Below are 14701 nucleotides of genomic sequence, written 5' to 3'. Positions count from 1 at the left end.
AGATGCAAATGTAGTTAAATAAGGAGAAAGTGTTAGAGACTTTTATGCATGTCTACTTATTCCAGTAGATTTTGTGAGGAGGAAGGTAAGTTTCCTACATTCAATCAAATCCTTTTTTTTTTAAAGAATACATTAACTACCCTGTCACATGTAAAGTTATTTCATAATCTCAAAAAGGGCAAAGCCAACACGTGACACGACAGCTTTCTAAAACCATTAACATATAAGGCTGCAGTCTGACACAACAACTCTTCAATCAATGCCCTATAAATGGTCTACAGAAATGAAAATCATGCTTTTATTTTGTGTTTTTGCGTCATCACAGCGCTTTTGAAGTCAAAAGTAAAAATGAAAGGTCAGTTGCACGAGCCCCGTGAAAAGCATTCTGGGATACAACATGTAAACATCAGCCTCAAACCTGTCAGACGAGATACCAATGCATTTTATACATAATGAAATTTTGAACAGACTTCTTTTTTATGATTTTGCTATTTAATACAAACGGGGGCACTCGACTGATGTGACGATGCTGTCAAGAAGCGACAGTACTTCTGTGCAAGGATGCTAGCGGCTAGTTAGCTCGCTGCTGGATCACATTCATGCGCTTATAGTTGTCTTACATTTCAACGGATTCGTCCATTCTTTGTTACCGGTGAGCTGCACAGATATACATCCAGCACAATAAATGTTTCTTACACTGTGTTGACACTGACGACACTGTTTTAGTCGTCGTCAAAGATTAGCGAGCTAGCCAATGAATGCTGCAGGTTAGCTGGACGTTGTTTTCGGACTCTGAAAACCGTAATGCATGTTTATTTCCTTGAGTATATTTTATGCACGAGTTTCTGGTAATGTCACATTGTTAACTCGCATTTGGTTTTCATTTATTAATCGTAACCTAACTCTCTAGTTTACACATAACGTTAGCACAACAGCAGGCCACAACCAACCTGTCAAAATACGCAGTTTTTCGGTGATTCAGAAAGTGTGTATCAGATGCATCAATCTAAACCTTTATTTGGGAGTTGGATATAAACTAGTGAGAATTGCACTGTTACGGCTACTACTGCGAATAAATGTTTGCTATTTGATACATAAACAAAAGCAACTCGTGTGTAAAGCCACGCCCCTCTAACTTTCTCTAAGAGAGAATTTGACAGCCATCAATAAGATGGCATTGTCCCTTCCCGTAATTATTAATGGATGATATCTGTAATTAAGTATTTTTGATATTATTTTATATTTGGTATGGTATTTATGATACGTTTCCCCTAAACGTCCCTTTCTAAAACATTTTAAATGGGTAATTCACGAATAAATCTTCAATCTTCATATTCGTTTTAAAGGAATAGTTAACTCAAGAAATAAAAAAAATATATATCTTATTCACCTTTGTGTTTTTCCAAACCGCTTTTTTCTATGTAATATATAATGATGATGATATGATGAAAAATTGTCAAATTTTCATCCTTCCTAAAATTATAATAGTTAGTAGTTGATTTATTCTTATTTAAATATCTGGGCTATAATGTATATTTTCTATGTAAGCCCATTTTCATCACAAAAAAGTTTTTGTAAATCATAATTCTGACATAAAAAGTCAAAGTGATGACATACTAATTCATAATTACGACATAAGTCATAATTACGACATGTTGATAGTTGATATTTTTTGTCATGATGTTGTAATTTTGCCTTTTATGTCTATCTTGCTGTTTTTGTGGCAGAAATGGGCTTCTATAACTTTCTTTGTTGACTACTTTTTTGCTCATTTTTTAGAATAATGTTGGTGTGGGCTATAAACCTTTAAAACAAACTAATTTAATTTATTTACTGTTAATAAGTTACTACGTTAACTCTAATATCCTTAAACGATGCATTTTATAAACATTTTCACAAAAAATGTGCAGTGGCAAAAGGGATTTATGGCTATTTAATAGCTCTACGCTTTCATTTGTCCCAAAATTGTTGTAAAGTCTGTCACTGTGGAATGCATCTTGCCGTTCTAAGAACGGAAAGCATTATCTTTCTAAGAATTAAATTTTTTTTTTTTTTTTTTTTTTTTTAGCTATTTCTTTGCTTACTTAACAGCATGAGTCAAGGGCCAGAAATGATCCCTTTCTCTCTAAACCTGTCCGTATAGTTTAGACGTATCTGCCATCCCTCTGTTAGCTGTCAGCTGGATCCAAGCAATGCAATACCAGTTTTCGGCAGATGTTATTTGAGGGAGTTTATTTGGGCTTGGAAATGGGCTTGTGAAATCAGGATTCCTCAGCTCTGAATCATTCTAAATATGTGCTTGTGCTTTGTGTCATAAGAACGACAGGAACTGAAAAGTGCTGAAGGTGTAAAGCTGCATGTCTTCTGTCTGTATAAGTAGCTTTGCTAGATCAGCAGTGAGGAGAAATATTCCTTACCAGTGACATAAGTGAGATGGATGAACTATTACTTGGGAGGAAAACATAAAAAATGTACAATTTGAAAAAGTCACTTTTTTAATATTACACATAATATTTAATAAAAAAAATTAAATGGGCTATGCGTGCAAGATATTTGGAGTTCTCATGTTTTTGCAATACTAATACAATTAATTGATTGTTAAAGGGATAGTTTACCCAAAAATAAAAATTCTGTCATTCTCATGTTGTACCAAACCTGTAAGACTTTCTGTCTTCTACGAAAAATAAAAGGAAACGTTTTGAGAACAACATTCCTCAAAATATCCACTTTTATGTTTCACAGAAGAAAGTCATACAGACTTGACACTTTAAGAAATGATCTGGAGTTAATGTTGACAGAATTGGAATTTTTGTGTGAACTATCCCTTTAATTTGAATGATTATGAATATTCCTGCAAACTTACATCCCTACTAGCTGTTGTAGCTCAGTTATATCCAACCGTGTAAACAAAACTTGCTTTTATTAGCCATTTTGTTGCACTAAAGTATTTTATTCTTTCCAGGCAGTCCAGACTCCTCTTCCTGCTGTGAAGGATGGGTGTGAAAACCTTCACTCACAACTCCCCCAACCACAGCCAAGAGGTTTTGGATAAGCTCAACACTCTACGCAGTGAGGGTCACTTTTGTGACGTCACCATCCGCGTACAAGGCCAGATGTTCTCGGCCCACAAGGTAGTGCTAGCCTGCTGTAGTGACTTCCTTCGAGCAAAGCTGTCTGGGAAGCCGGCTGAAGAAGACACTGTAATAGTAGGTGAAGATAGCAAACATGTGCTGGATCTCCAACACGTGACGGTTGCAGGTTTCGCTCCTCTTCTGGAATATGCGTACACGTCCACCCTGTCCATTAGTACAGAGAACATCATCGACGTACTGGCAGCTGCTAGCTACATGCAGATGTTTGCGGTGGCCAACACTTGCTCTGAGTTCATGAAGTCCAGTATCCTGTGGAACTCGGCATCCTCGGGAGCAGGAGGTCCTGGAAGCACCCAGCCTGCAGTTTTACACAGACCCCAAGAGACCCCTGAAGGCCATGCGAGCTGCACCCTTGCCCCTGTAGATGCCCTCTCGCCATCTCCGGTCTCATCCGAATGCAGCGTACCGGAGCGGCCCATTCCTGTGTGCCGTCAGTCTAGACGCAAGCGCAAAGGCTTTGCTAGCCCACAACCAGCATCCTCAACCTCTCCACAAGTCCCCAATCCCTCTCCTTCCTCTTCCTCCTTCCCAGAGAGTTCAGCGCAGGCTCTGGAACCATCTCTGGCCTTCTCCTGGACGTACCCCTTTGGTGTGGACCGGCGGTTTGCGGCAGAAAAGTCAAAACTACCTGAAGGTCTCCTGGAACCATCTGGAGCATCGGGGCAGGACTCTAGTGGGCGGGCATTGGTGGAGTATTTGGCCTGCGAGGGCCCACGCGGCCTGGGCGTAGGGGGCGCAGCAGGGGTGGAGGAGGAGGAAGAAGAAGATGTGCAGGTGAAGGTGGAAAGGCTGAGTGATGAAGAAGTGCATGAAGAAGCTTCTCAAGCAGTCAGTGCTCCACACAGTTCTCTGAGTGACCAGCAGACGGTTCCTGGCAATGAACACACCCAAGAAGATCTACTCATCAGCCCTCAGTCCTCATCCATTGGTAAGACTCTTTATTCTTTACCTAATAGTGATACCCTAAGTTTATTTGGATATTTTGTAAAATATCATGTATCTCGAAAACGTAATGACATTTTTTTTTTTTTTTGAAAAAAAAAAAGATTTTACCCTGAAAAATACACAACTGTTTTTTGAAATGTTAGGTAAGTAATTTTTTTTAAATAAATGAATACTTGTATTTAGCAAGGATGCATTAAATTAATCAAAGTGACAGTAATGATATTTATAATGTCACAAAATACTGTTACAAAAATAAATGCTGTTCTTTTTAACTTTCTATTCATCAAATAATCCTGACAAATAGCAATGACTGTGCATTAATTATAATTTTCATTATTTTAATAACGTTACTAATTGTGATGAGCTTTGCCAGCAAATATGAGATATAGAAAACAATTATTGTATTATTTCACAATATTAGTTTTACTGTATTTTTGGTCATATGATTGCAGCCTTAGTGAGTAACTCTTACTGGCCCCAAAATTGTCAATAGCAATGTATATTTCACAACACTTTTTGCAATTATGATGTGTTTTCATTCAAATGAAAAAACATAATTTTTTCTTGATAGTTGCACATGACATTTAAGTCATTAAATTAAAACCTTCCTGAAAGTTCTTCCAAACCATAGGAAATCAACCTGAATACAAGGAGTACATTTATAAGAACCTGAATTTTTTTTTCGAAATCAAGTTTAGAACACACGTAGCGTTTCTTTATTGTAATAACTTTCATAAGTCATTGACCCACGTGTTTAGTGTGTCAGTAGATTATCAAAGTCATAATTGCTGTTGCCATTTCACTGGATCAAACTTATATTTGCAAGTTTTAAATGTCACATTTACCTCATATTTATCACACTGTTATTCTCTGATTATTTCATGCACGTTTGAGAATGTTTGTCTGAGGCTGTATCTGTTTAAAATAAAAGTAGACGACAAAATATTAAGGTTTTACTGGAACAGAGGTTCAGAAATTACCTTCTGCTCTCTCTTTAGGCTCCCTGGATGAGGGGGTGACGGAGGGTCTCCAATCCATGCAGGGCACTCCAAACACTACTGGTCACATGGAGGAGGATGAGCGGTAAGACCCCTTTGGTGTCTGTGTTGTTTTTACAGAGTATCATTTAACGACGTCTCAATTTTATGATTGAACTAAAGGGCCCCTCTGAGGAGGGACATAATATTTTAGTCTTCTCATCATCGTCTTTCCTCATGTATACTTACTTAAGCAAAAGAGGCTTCTGTGATATTGTAGTGGCTATTAAGATGGGGATTTCTTTGCCAAGAGGCCAGAGAAGCTAGTTGGCAGACTTTCTGGAAACTTCTTGGACCTGATTTGCCTTTTGGAATACTGGAAGAATAGGGAAATGGTATAATGCAAAACAAATGGGAAAAAAAAGACACTGCTTTCTGTCGTAGCAGTGAAGTCAGCTTTTATATGACAACTTGATATACCTGACTAAATGTGTTATATGTTAGCCTTAAACCTTTGGGGAGGTGATCTCTGTGGATCTGAAGACAAAGGAAATAGTAGTGGTAGCATGAATACAAGTAAAATACTCAATAGGCAATTTGAAGACTAGTGTGACATTCCCACCCAAATTTACATTTATTCATTTAAAGTGGTCATGACATAGAAAATCAAAATGTCCTATATATTTACACATATAAGTGGTTACTTTAAAATAAAAAAAGTACTGTAAGTTTCATCCCAGTCGTGATGTCATGGTTTTCCTCTAAATGCCTCCATTTGTAAAAGCCCTATTGTATACCCGCAGAACACTTGGAATATTCGGCACATGTCTCATGTGACCACTCTGTGATACTTTTGCATCTTTTTTAAAAGCTTGATATTGATCACCATATACTGGCATTAGATGGAAAAGCACGCGCAGGACTTTTTTTTTTTTAAATCTCCTTTTGTGGTCTGAAAAAGAAAGAAGGGCATACGCATTAGAACAACACAAGGGTGAGTAAATGATGAGTTAATTTTAATTTTTGGGTGAACTATGCCTTTAATGACTACGATTGTCTCATCTAATTTAGTCTCTTATTCTGTCACTCTGTCTCCAGGCTGGAGAATGTCCAGTACCCATACCACCTGTACATTAGCCCTTCCACTCGCCCAGGACTCAATGGTCCTGAACGGCCCTTCCAGTGCCCTACATGTGGCGTCCGCTTCACTCGAATACAGAATCTCAAGCAGCACATGCTCATCCACTCTGGTGAGAGAACCTCTGCTATTACTGGACTCGACATTGACAAGGGCATTGCATGTGAAAAGAAAGAGAACTATTTTACATTTTGTGTTTTTAAAGGGGACTCATATGGCTGGGCAATAAAAAATTATCACATTGAGTCTGCAATAAAATTGCATTTTAAGCCTGTGGATTAGTCTAACAATCTGTCACACCGCAGAAATAAACACGACAACAGCAAATCAGTGCATGCCACTAATATCACAGATTTTAGCATCTGCCATTGCAATTAGGGTTGGGTATCGAGAACCGGTTCCATTTTAGAACCAGTACCAAATTTCCAAGAACCAGCACTCGATAAGATGCGTGCATTTCGATTCCACTTAACGATTCCTGCGTTCGCATTTTAATGTGATTTTAAACTATTTACACACAGGAAGGGAAAGAGCTTGAGCACTGTTTGTGTGCAGCGCACACATCTGAAGTGCGAGCACAGAGAAAAGAGAAAAGCGGCCCAGGTGTGGGTTCCAAGACTGCGTCCGTTCTCGAACCTCTCCGAGCATTTCCACTGAAGAAGATTTGTTCCGAGCATAAACGTCCTTCTCTTTCACATTTACCAACCAATAGGCACAAAAATACATCAGGATATCATCATAAACACGTTTTTGTCTTAAGTGAAAGTAAATAGATGTGAAAGAGAACAAATGCGTAAAAAGTATTTTTAGATCTGCCCGCGTGCGTTTGGTATTAAAGAGACAGCAGCCTACTAAACTTGCTGTCTGTCATTAATGTTAATCAAAGAATAAAAGAAAATCATTCACTGATCTTGACTGAGTATCATTCGTAACTTTAATGACAATTAATGTATATAATATTTATGAAAAGAAAACTATAGTGTTTTTTAAAAAAATTTATTGCAATTTCTGTACCTGAAATTTGTTCAGTTGTATTTATTTATGCTATTGTTAATTGATTTGTTTGTTCCTATCTTATTACTGATTGTTTACTTGTCTTAATTTAATGTTTAAAATGTATTAGTCTAGTTGTTTTGGCTGTGGTATTTTTTATGGATGCTCCGGCCGAAGATCGGTATCGGCCGATAATCACATTTTATGACTTGATCGGTACTCACTACACTTGTCCGATCTCACGTAACGATCGCAATTTGAGGACGTCAGCACAAGGACACATGATGCGTGGGGACATAAATGATTTAGCGCCGTCGCTGGTGTGGAAATGCTATGACATTTCGAGAGACAATGAAAAGTTCATTATTAGTCATGCATATTTTACATGATGAATGGATGGTTCATGTTTAACAGTAGATTCAGTGACCTTAGAGCTGATCTGCGCATCACTGCACATGTCTGTGGCACGTTACGGCTCCATGGGAACCGGAGCTGATCGTTGCCACTCTAGTCAGTGCTTGTGTTTATACCAGCCAGCCGTGACACGTTTCTGAAGTGGCTCTCCACTTCAGACCGTGTCCGTGTCTTTTGAGTTGGCACTGCGTGGAGGACAGAGCAAAACCTCAGAGCCGTAATGCGCTGCAGATGCATGCAGTGTAAATAAGGTGTAACGGTAGCATAATACGCTGATCGTGGGCTGCTTTAAATGCACTTTTATTTATAAAACAAAAGATCGTCTTTGGCCATATGAGCCTACTCAATAGCAATAACAAGCTTTACTCCTTTCAAACTTTAGCACCGTCTCTGTCACTGCAACTTCCCGATCAGGCGAACACACACGAATGAAATCGTCTGCCTAATGAAAAAATGAGTTTAAATGTGTTTTATGATTTATTTTAATCCACCCGCAAATAATCAGAAGCATTTTTTATTACCCACCCCACGGATTATCAGCAGCGCCCAAACCGTGATCGAACTACTCAGTTTTGTTCTTTCAGTAGTTTAAATGTTTCTATTTCTTTTTTCCTGTCTTATATTGGACAGTATTAAACCTTATGGCCCGGTTTCACAAACAGGGCTTACATCTCCATGTTGGAGTTTAATTTGTCCTCTCTCTTACATTGGACAATGTTAAATTAAACCTAATGAGTTGCATCAAACTACTCCAATTAGTTCTTTTAGGAGTTTCAATGTTTTATTTTTTTTTTTATTAATTTTGTCCTGCTCAGATCTGTATGGGACAATGTTTAAGTTACATCAGACTTCTCGGTTTTAGGATGTTAAATGTTTATTTTGTCCTCCACAGTTTACTATTGGATTTACATTTACATTTACATTTATTCATTTAGCTGACGCTTTTATCCAAAGCGACTTACAATTGCTATATATGTCAGAGGTCGCACGCCTCTGGAGCAACTAGGGGTTAAGTGTCTTGCTCAGGGACACATTGGTGTCTCACAGTGGATTCGAACCCGGGTCTCTCACACCAAAGGCATGTGTCTTATCCACTGCGCCATCACCACCCACACCATTGGATAATGTTTATATAAACCTTGTGGGTTGTATCAGACTGCTCCAATTTGTTTGCATTTATTTTTGTCTTATATTAAGTATCCTGATATAAAGAATGTTGGACGCCATTTTAAAGGCATATTAAAATGTTCACTGTATAAGGAATAATCTTTTTGTGATTTATATAACATTATTACATATGTTATATAAAGCTTGAAGCATCAGAGTCAGCATAGTTATCGGCGATCACCATGACAAGAAATCGGTACTCGGTATCAGCTGCAAAAATCCTGATCGGAGCATTCCTAGTATTTTTCGTTAAAACCATAGGCAACTGTAAAAGGCCTAAGTTTTCTGTAAGTGGCTTGCTCATGTTATTCAGCTGCAACAGAACACTTTGTAAGTGAATAAGTGTTTAACATCTAAATGTAAATTTTTTTTATTTTTATTTTTTTATCTTGGAATCGATAAGAATCGGAAACCCAACGATACCCAACCCTAATCACAAATATAGTAAGACATGAACACATGAACTTTAACTCCAGAGCTGTTCTGAGAGTCACTTCACAAGATTTTCACAGTTATATTTAAGAAAAACTACGGTCAACTACCCACTGAAGCGCAAAAATCTTCACGACAACCCATCAAAATAAAGGTTCAGTTCAACTTGAAGAAATGACAGAAATATATTACTATTATGTCAGGAAATGTGCTTCTTGAAGTAAAAGTAATAATATTCATAATATTATTATTTTTATTCAGTATCATACATACAACCCAGGTATTTTTCATCCATGTTTCAATTAATGGTGAATGAATATTGTGATAAATATTGATATCGTATGATGTGGAGAAAAAAAACTAATAGTACGAATATTTTTGGCCATATCGCCCAGCCCTACTTAAGAGTAAAAACACCTAATAAGTGTTTTTTAACAACCTAATAAGATTATAGTGACTATAATATAGTGTTTGCAGTCCTTTGTGGATAGCTTTTTGCTAATACATCAGCTACTAAAACTGTATTGTTGAAATCTTTTAGGATAGCTGACATAAGCTTTCACACTAGAACATGGAAAAGCTTAATATCGGGCCCTGTATAAACGTCTTGTTTGGAGAAGAAGACAACATGATTCACCCTAATCTCTTTGTTAGTTTATACAGAGATGGGGTTTTGTTTGCTGTTGAATGTCCAAACAGAACTCCTCATTACAGCGATTAGTTATTAGACTGGTGAAAGCGATTGTATGCAATTGGTTTAGATGTGGGTTAAATGAACATCATACCTAACTTGACATATATCGCTAGATTAAACCTTCACAATAAACATTATTTGCATGAGCAGAATAATGTGTTTGGTTATTTTGTCATTTCTTAGCAGGTGTTCGTTAGTTCAGTTAGCACACAGCCTACTAAACCAAAACCGCATTCTTGTTACGTTCCTTTCAGTCTCATTCAACTTCAGTATTTGCTGTTTTCTGATATAGGAGACTATAATCTTTTACATATTTCTTCTATAGGTATTAAGCCATTCCAGTGTGACCGCTGCGGGAAAAAGTTTACGCGGGCTTACTCTCTGAAGATGCACCGGCTGAAGCACGAAGGTAAACGCTGTTTCCGGTGCCAGATCTGTAGCGCCACTTTCACTTCCTTCGGTGAATATAAGCATCACATGAGGGTGTCTCGCCACATCATCCGCAAGCCTCGGATTTACGAGTGCAAAACGTGCGGCGCCATGTTTACCAACTCCGGCAATTTAATCGTACACCTGAGGAGTCTCAACCATGAGGCGTCAGAACTAGCAAACTACTTCCAGACCAGGTGAGGAGGAGCTGAACATTCTAAGAAAATATAGTGCAAATTTAGTTTCGTACTGTCGGCCGTTCATCCCATGTTGAGGTAGCGGATGCGTTTTTTGAATTGGGGGTAGAAATGATTTAACTGTATTGAAGAATATGTGTATTAGGTAAAATTGTAACGCTTTACAATAAGGTTAAATTCGTTAACAATAGTTAACACATTAGGTGTCATGACCTAACAATGAACAGTACTTTTACAGCATTATTAATACTGATTAATGTTTAATTTACAAATAAATAATGTTCACCAAGTCTAAATTCATTTGATCAAAGACACAGTAAAATAGTAATATTTTGAAACATTATTACAATTTAAAAGAACTGCTTTCTATTTTAACATATTTGAAAATGAATCTATTTCTGTGATGGCGAAGCAGCCATTTCTTCAGTGTCACATGATCCTTCAGAAATCATTTTTATTCTGATTTGGTGCTCAGGTAACATTTCTTATTGTCAAAATGGAAAAAAAAGGTTGTGCTGCTTAATATTTTTGTGGAAACCGTGATGCATTTTTTCCCAGTATTCTTTGATGAATAGAACATTCAATTTATTAGTCATAAGACATTTTAAAAACTTTAAAGTCTTTCATGTCACTTTTATGCATGCTTGCTGCATATACATATTATTTTGCAAAACCTTACTGACCGCAAACTTTTGGACAGTAGTGTACATTTTTAACATTTTAATTTACAGTATATCAAGTAATTCATGTATTATGAACATACATTAGTAACCAACGACAATAGTGTATATTATTATATATTATTATTTATAAATTAACATGAACCTAGATTAAACAGTTCTGTAATGATTGTTAGTTCATGATCCCTAATGCATAAACTAACTTTTTGCAAAGTATTCCTGGTAAAACATTGTGTATCTTCAAAGAGAGTTGAAGATGACAGGTTTTTCTCGTTGAGGTGTGATTGACAAAATTCATCCATCAAATGAAATGTCTTTCCTGCTTAGTTTTAACAGGTTTACCGCAGTCCAGGGTAACACCCAGTTGCATTGTACTGCATTTAGCAGAACGTTACTCAATGAATAGAGCTTTCAGGAAATAACTGAAATCTCCTCTATTGACTGTCCCGATTAGTATTATGAAAAGTACAATGTTTATTTGTTTCTGACTAGCTTTAACACATGGGCATACCCACCCTTCAGATTTCCTTTTATTCTATTCTTAAACTGGCACGTGTATTCCTCCTAGATGTGTTCTCCAGAGAAAACCAACTAAGCGACTTTCATTTGAAAACAAGTATTTTCTAAATGGAATAATCATGGCTTTGATTCCATTTTGGAAGTAGCGAGAGTTGGACTGTGTATTAGGAAAAGAAGCACTGAGATGTAAATATTTGGAGCGAACTGGGAAATCAATCCTACGTCAGCTAATTACCGCTGAATAGGTTTTTAAAATTAAGTTCTCAAAAAAGCTCAGTGGAATCATTGTCTATATTTCATAGGAGACTCTTCTGAGGTAACCTTCATGACGGTAGCCCTTCATTATAGCAGAGGGAAGGGAATCAGGTGCTTTTATGCATTGAGTTCCTGCTACACGTAGACTCCCTTACTTCATCCAGCCGTTTATTTGATTTAAGCCCTCTCTCTTAGGATCTGTGTTCTATTCATCTTTGTCAGGCGCAAATAAACAGCGTCTATGCAAGTTACAGTGCTGAGGCAATAGTTTGACTCTGGCATGTGCTTATTAATAGAGGGAGTGGTCGTGTAGTGTATCCCGATGAAGTTTTATGTGTTGTGATTGCAAGAAACAGCCAGCATTGCAGCCATAGTTTTCAAAGAGCTTTACTTTCAGGGAGTTCATTTCGAAGTTGAATTTTTGAGATGTGCAAAAACACACAAATTGGAAAGTGCTAACTGTGTTAATTAGATGGCTCACATTTTTAAAAATGTATTTTAAATGAATTTTTGTAATTAAACAAAAAATTTAATGCCTGTCAATTTTACTTTAAAGTTTCTGCTAAGTACGTTGAATATGGAAATCATAGTGTCAAGAGTGCAACAACTTGCTGTGAAATAAATAGGAAACGATGTAGTATCTAAATCCTATTCATGGATTAAACTATCAGTGTTTGAAGTGTGATTGCTTGCTATATCACTTTTTCTGCCAAGCCACAATCCTTAATCTAGTTTTGAATGTTGACTTTCGTTTAGATAGCTGCAGTTTTGCCTGAGGACATTGTGCCAAAATGTATTGTTAGACTTGAACATGCTTGGACTGGCTGTCCGTAAAAAAAAAAAAAATGAATAAAAATCCAAAGACTCTTTATACCAAACTTGAAATACAATCTTGGATGAATCATAAACAATTTTTTTGACAAATAACTTTTGTTTTGAACTTGCGTCTGAGTGGTTTGACATCCTCAGATTGTGGCTTCACAGAGGAGACTGAAAGCAATAACTTTAACCTACTTTTGTGTTTTAGTCCCATTAAGCAAGTATTTTTCATGAAAAAGTTTGAGCTTATAGTGCTTAGAAACCAATGAAGGTACTATGATTCTAAAAGACGATTGTAAAGATCATTAAACTTACCTGTTTTACCTTAACCCACTTTCTGAACATTGGCCCTTCTCTCCCTTTTTTGCCCTAGTGAGTTCCTCCTCCCAGACTACCTGAGTCACATGCAAGAGGAAGAGGGGCTGGGACACTTTGAGATGAGTGAGCAGACCTTTGAAGCTTCTTCCTCCTCTTCCTCAGTTCAAACACCAGTTATCTCTCAAGTTTCCTCTACCATGAACTATGACAACCACACTTCTGCACCTCCTTCCCAAACCCCAAACCCCAGGTCAGGGAATGGAGGGGAGGCCGCACAAGGGGACCACCCAAAGTCCACCGCTGCTGTTACCTCTCTGCAAGACCCAGAGGAAGACGAGGGAGAGAAGGAGAGAGGTGGAAGAAAGAAGAAGAGACTTGTGTCAATTACGATTGAGTGAAAATGCTCCATACGTGTAAACATGTATAATAACAGTCAATGTTCTGTTGCACACTCAATACATCTGTTGTTGACGGTTTATTATACTCTCAGAAAAAAAGGTACCAAAGCTGCCACTGGGGTGGTAGCTTTGAAAAAGGTACACCGTTGTACCTTGAAGAGGTGGTCTCGGCACGCTTTCAAACGAACCCTGGAGAGGTTTGTTTGTGGTGAGAAAGCAATCCAACCCAACGGACCAACGAACCAAGCTTTCTTTTGTGTCTAGCAGTCAAGCGCTTTGAGTACCCAGAAAAGCGCTATATAAATGTAACAAATTATTATTTTGTGAATGCAAGTGAGAATTTGTGAGAAACTTTGATTTTGTTAGTGAGAGTATTTGTTATTGCAGTTGAAAACCAAAGAGCACCTCTTCATATTAAAATGTTGTGTAATTAATTTTCATTACAAGAATCATTACAAGAATGCTGTCCTGACGAAGCCTTGATTCGCGCTGGCTGTAACTGCATTTTTATATATATATATATATATATATATATATATATAGTGAAAATATAATTATATATAGCTATATATATTAGAGAAGAATGACAGCTACATTCGTTTTGCGCTTGCCAGGACAGCTATAAAGCCGCAATAATCCCGCGGAGCAAACTTGTCAATCCATCTTGATGAATGACGCAGAGGAACGTAAACAAGTGAACTCTGACCAATAAGAGGACAGCTTTACTCACCTGTGACTTGCATAAACACATTTTGGTATGCTTTGCAATGTTGCCGTGTGAAAGCGAACCGAACCAAGAAGAAAATGCAACAATGTAACAAATTAATCCCTGTTTCGGAACAAAGCAAACGATCTACAGGTCTGAAAGCACCCTTAAAAGTATTAGTACTTAAATGGTACATTTTAGTACCTTCTGAAAGGGTACCACCACAGTGACAACTTTTGTACTTTTTTTTCTGAGAGTGTATGTTTTAACAGCTTATAAACTTGGTGTAATGCCTTTTAATTTGTGGGGGTTACTTTAAAATTGTTGTAAAATCACATTTGATTTGGATTTACATACAAATCTATCTGAAAGATGATAATGGTTCTAAATTTAAAAAAAAGAAACTTGAAATAAAAAATGTGACCTTTTTTATTAGTAACCCATTAATATCTGTGACTATAATGAATT

General features: G+C 37.2%; 1 protein-coding gene across 3 annotated transcripts; it reads left to right on the top strand.

Annotated features, from left to right (window-relative positions):
- The first annotated feature begins 382 nt into the window (after nt 1-382).
- LOC306871425 (zinc finger and BTB domain-containing protein 44-like) lies at nt 383-13663 on the top strand. Of its 3 annotated transcripts, none has more exons than XM_079419339.1 (6): nt 383-652; nt 2963-4080; nt 5096-5180; nt 6173-6324; nt 10238-10538; nt 13185-13663. In XM_079419339.1, exons 2-6 carry the CDS (start codon nt 2994-2996, stop codon nt 13525-13527), a joined length of 1968 nt encoding a protein of 655 aa, XP_079275465.1. In that variant the 5' UTR covers nt 383-652; nt 2963-2993; the 3' UTR covers nt 13528-13663. The 3 variants fall into 3 exon arrangements, with proteins under 3 accessions (XP_079275465.1, XP_079275467.1, XP_079275466.1); XM_079419341.1 differs by having other exon boundaries at nt 10238-10321; nt 13185-13359; XM_079419340.1 differs by having other exon boundaries at nt 520-652; nt 2967-4080.
- The last annotated feature ends 1038 nt before the right edge of the window (nt 13664-14701 follow it).

The sequence above is a fragment of the Barbus barbus genome (assembly GCF_936440315.1).
Source record: "Barbus barbus genome assembly, chromosome: 6".
In the NCBI taxonomy this organism is placed as follows: Eukaryota; Metazoa; Chordata; class Actinopteri; order Cypriniformes; family Cyprinidae; genus Barbus; species Barbus barbus.
Note: the sequence above shows the minus strand (reverse complement) of the source record. Positions and strands in the feature narration are given on the sequence as shown.

Excerpts from the sequence above, each read along its gene's own strand:
- LOC306871425 (XM_079419339.1), top strand. The coding sequence starts at position 2,994 with ATGGGTGTGAAAACCTTCACTCACAACTCCCCCAACCACAGCCAAGAG. Across the intron at positions 4,081-5,095 it reads CCCTCAGTCCTCATCCATTG|GCTCCCTGGATGAGGGGGTG; the intron begins GTAAGACTCTTT and ends CTCTCTCTTTAG. Across the intron at positions 5,181-6,172 it reads CACATGGAGGAGGATGAGCG|GCTGGAGAATGTCCAGTACC; the intron begins GTAAGACCCCTT and ends CTCTGTCTCCAG.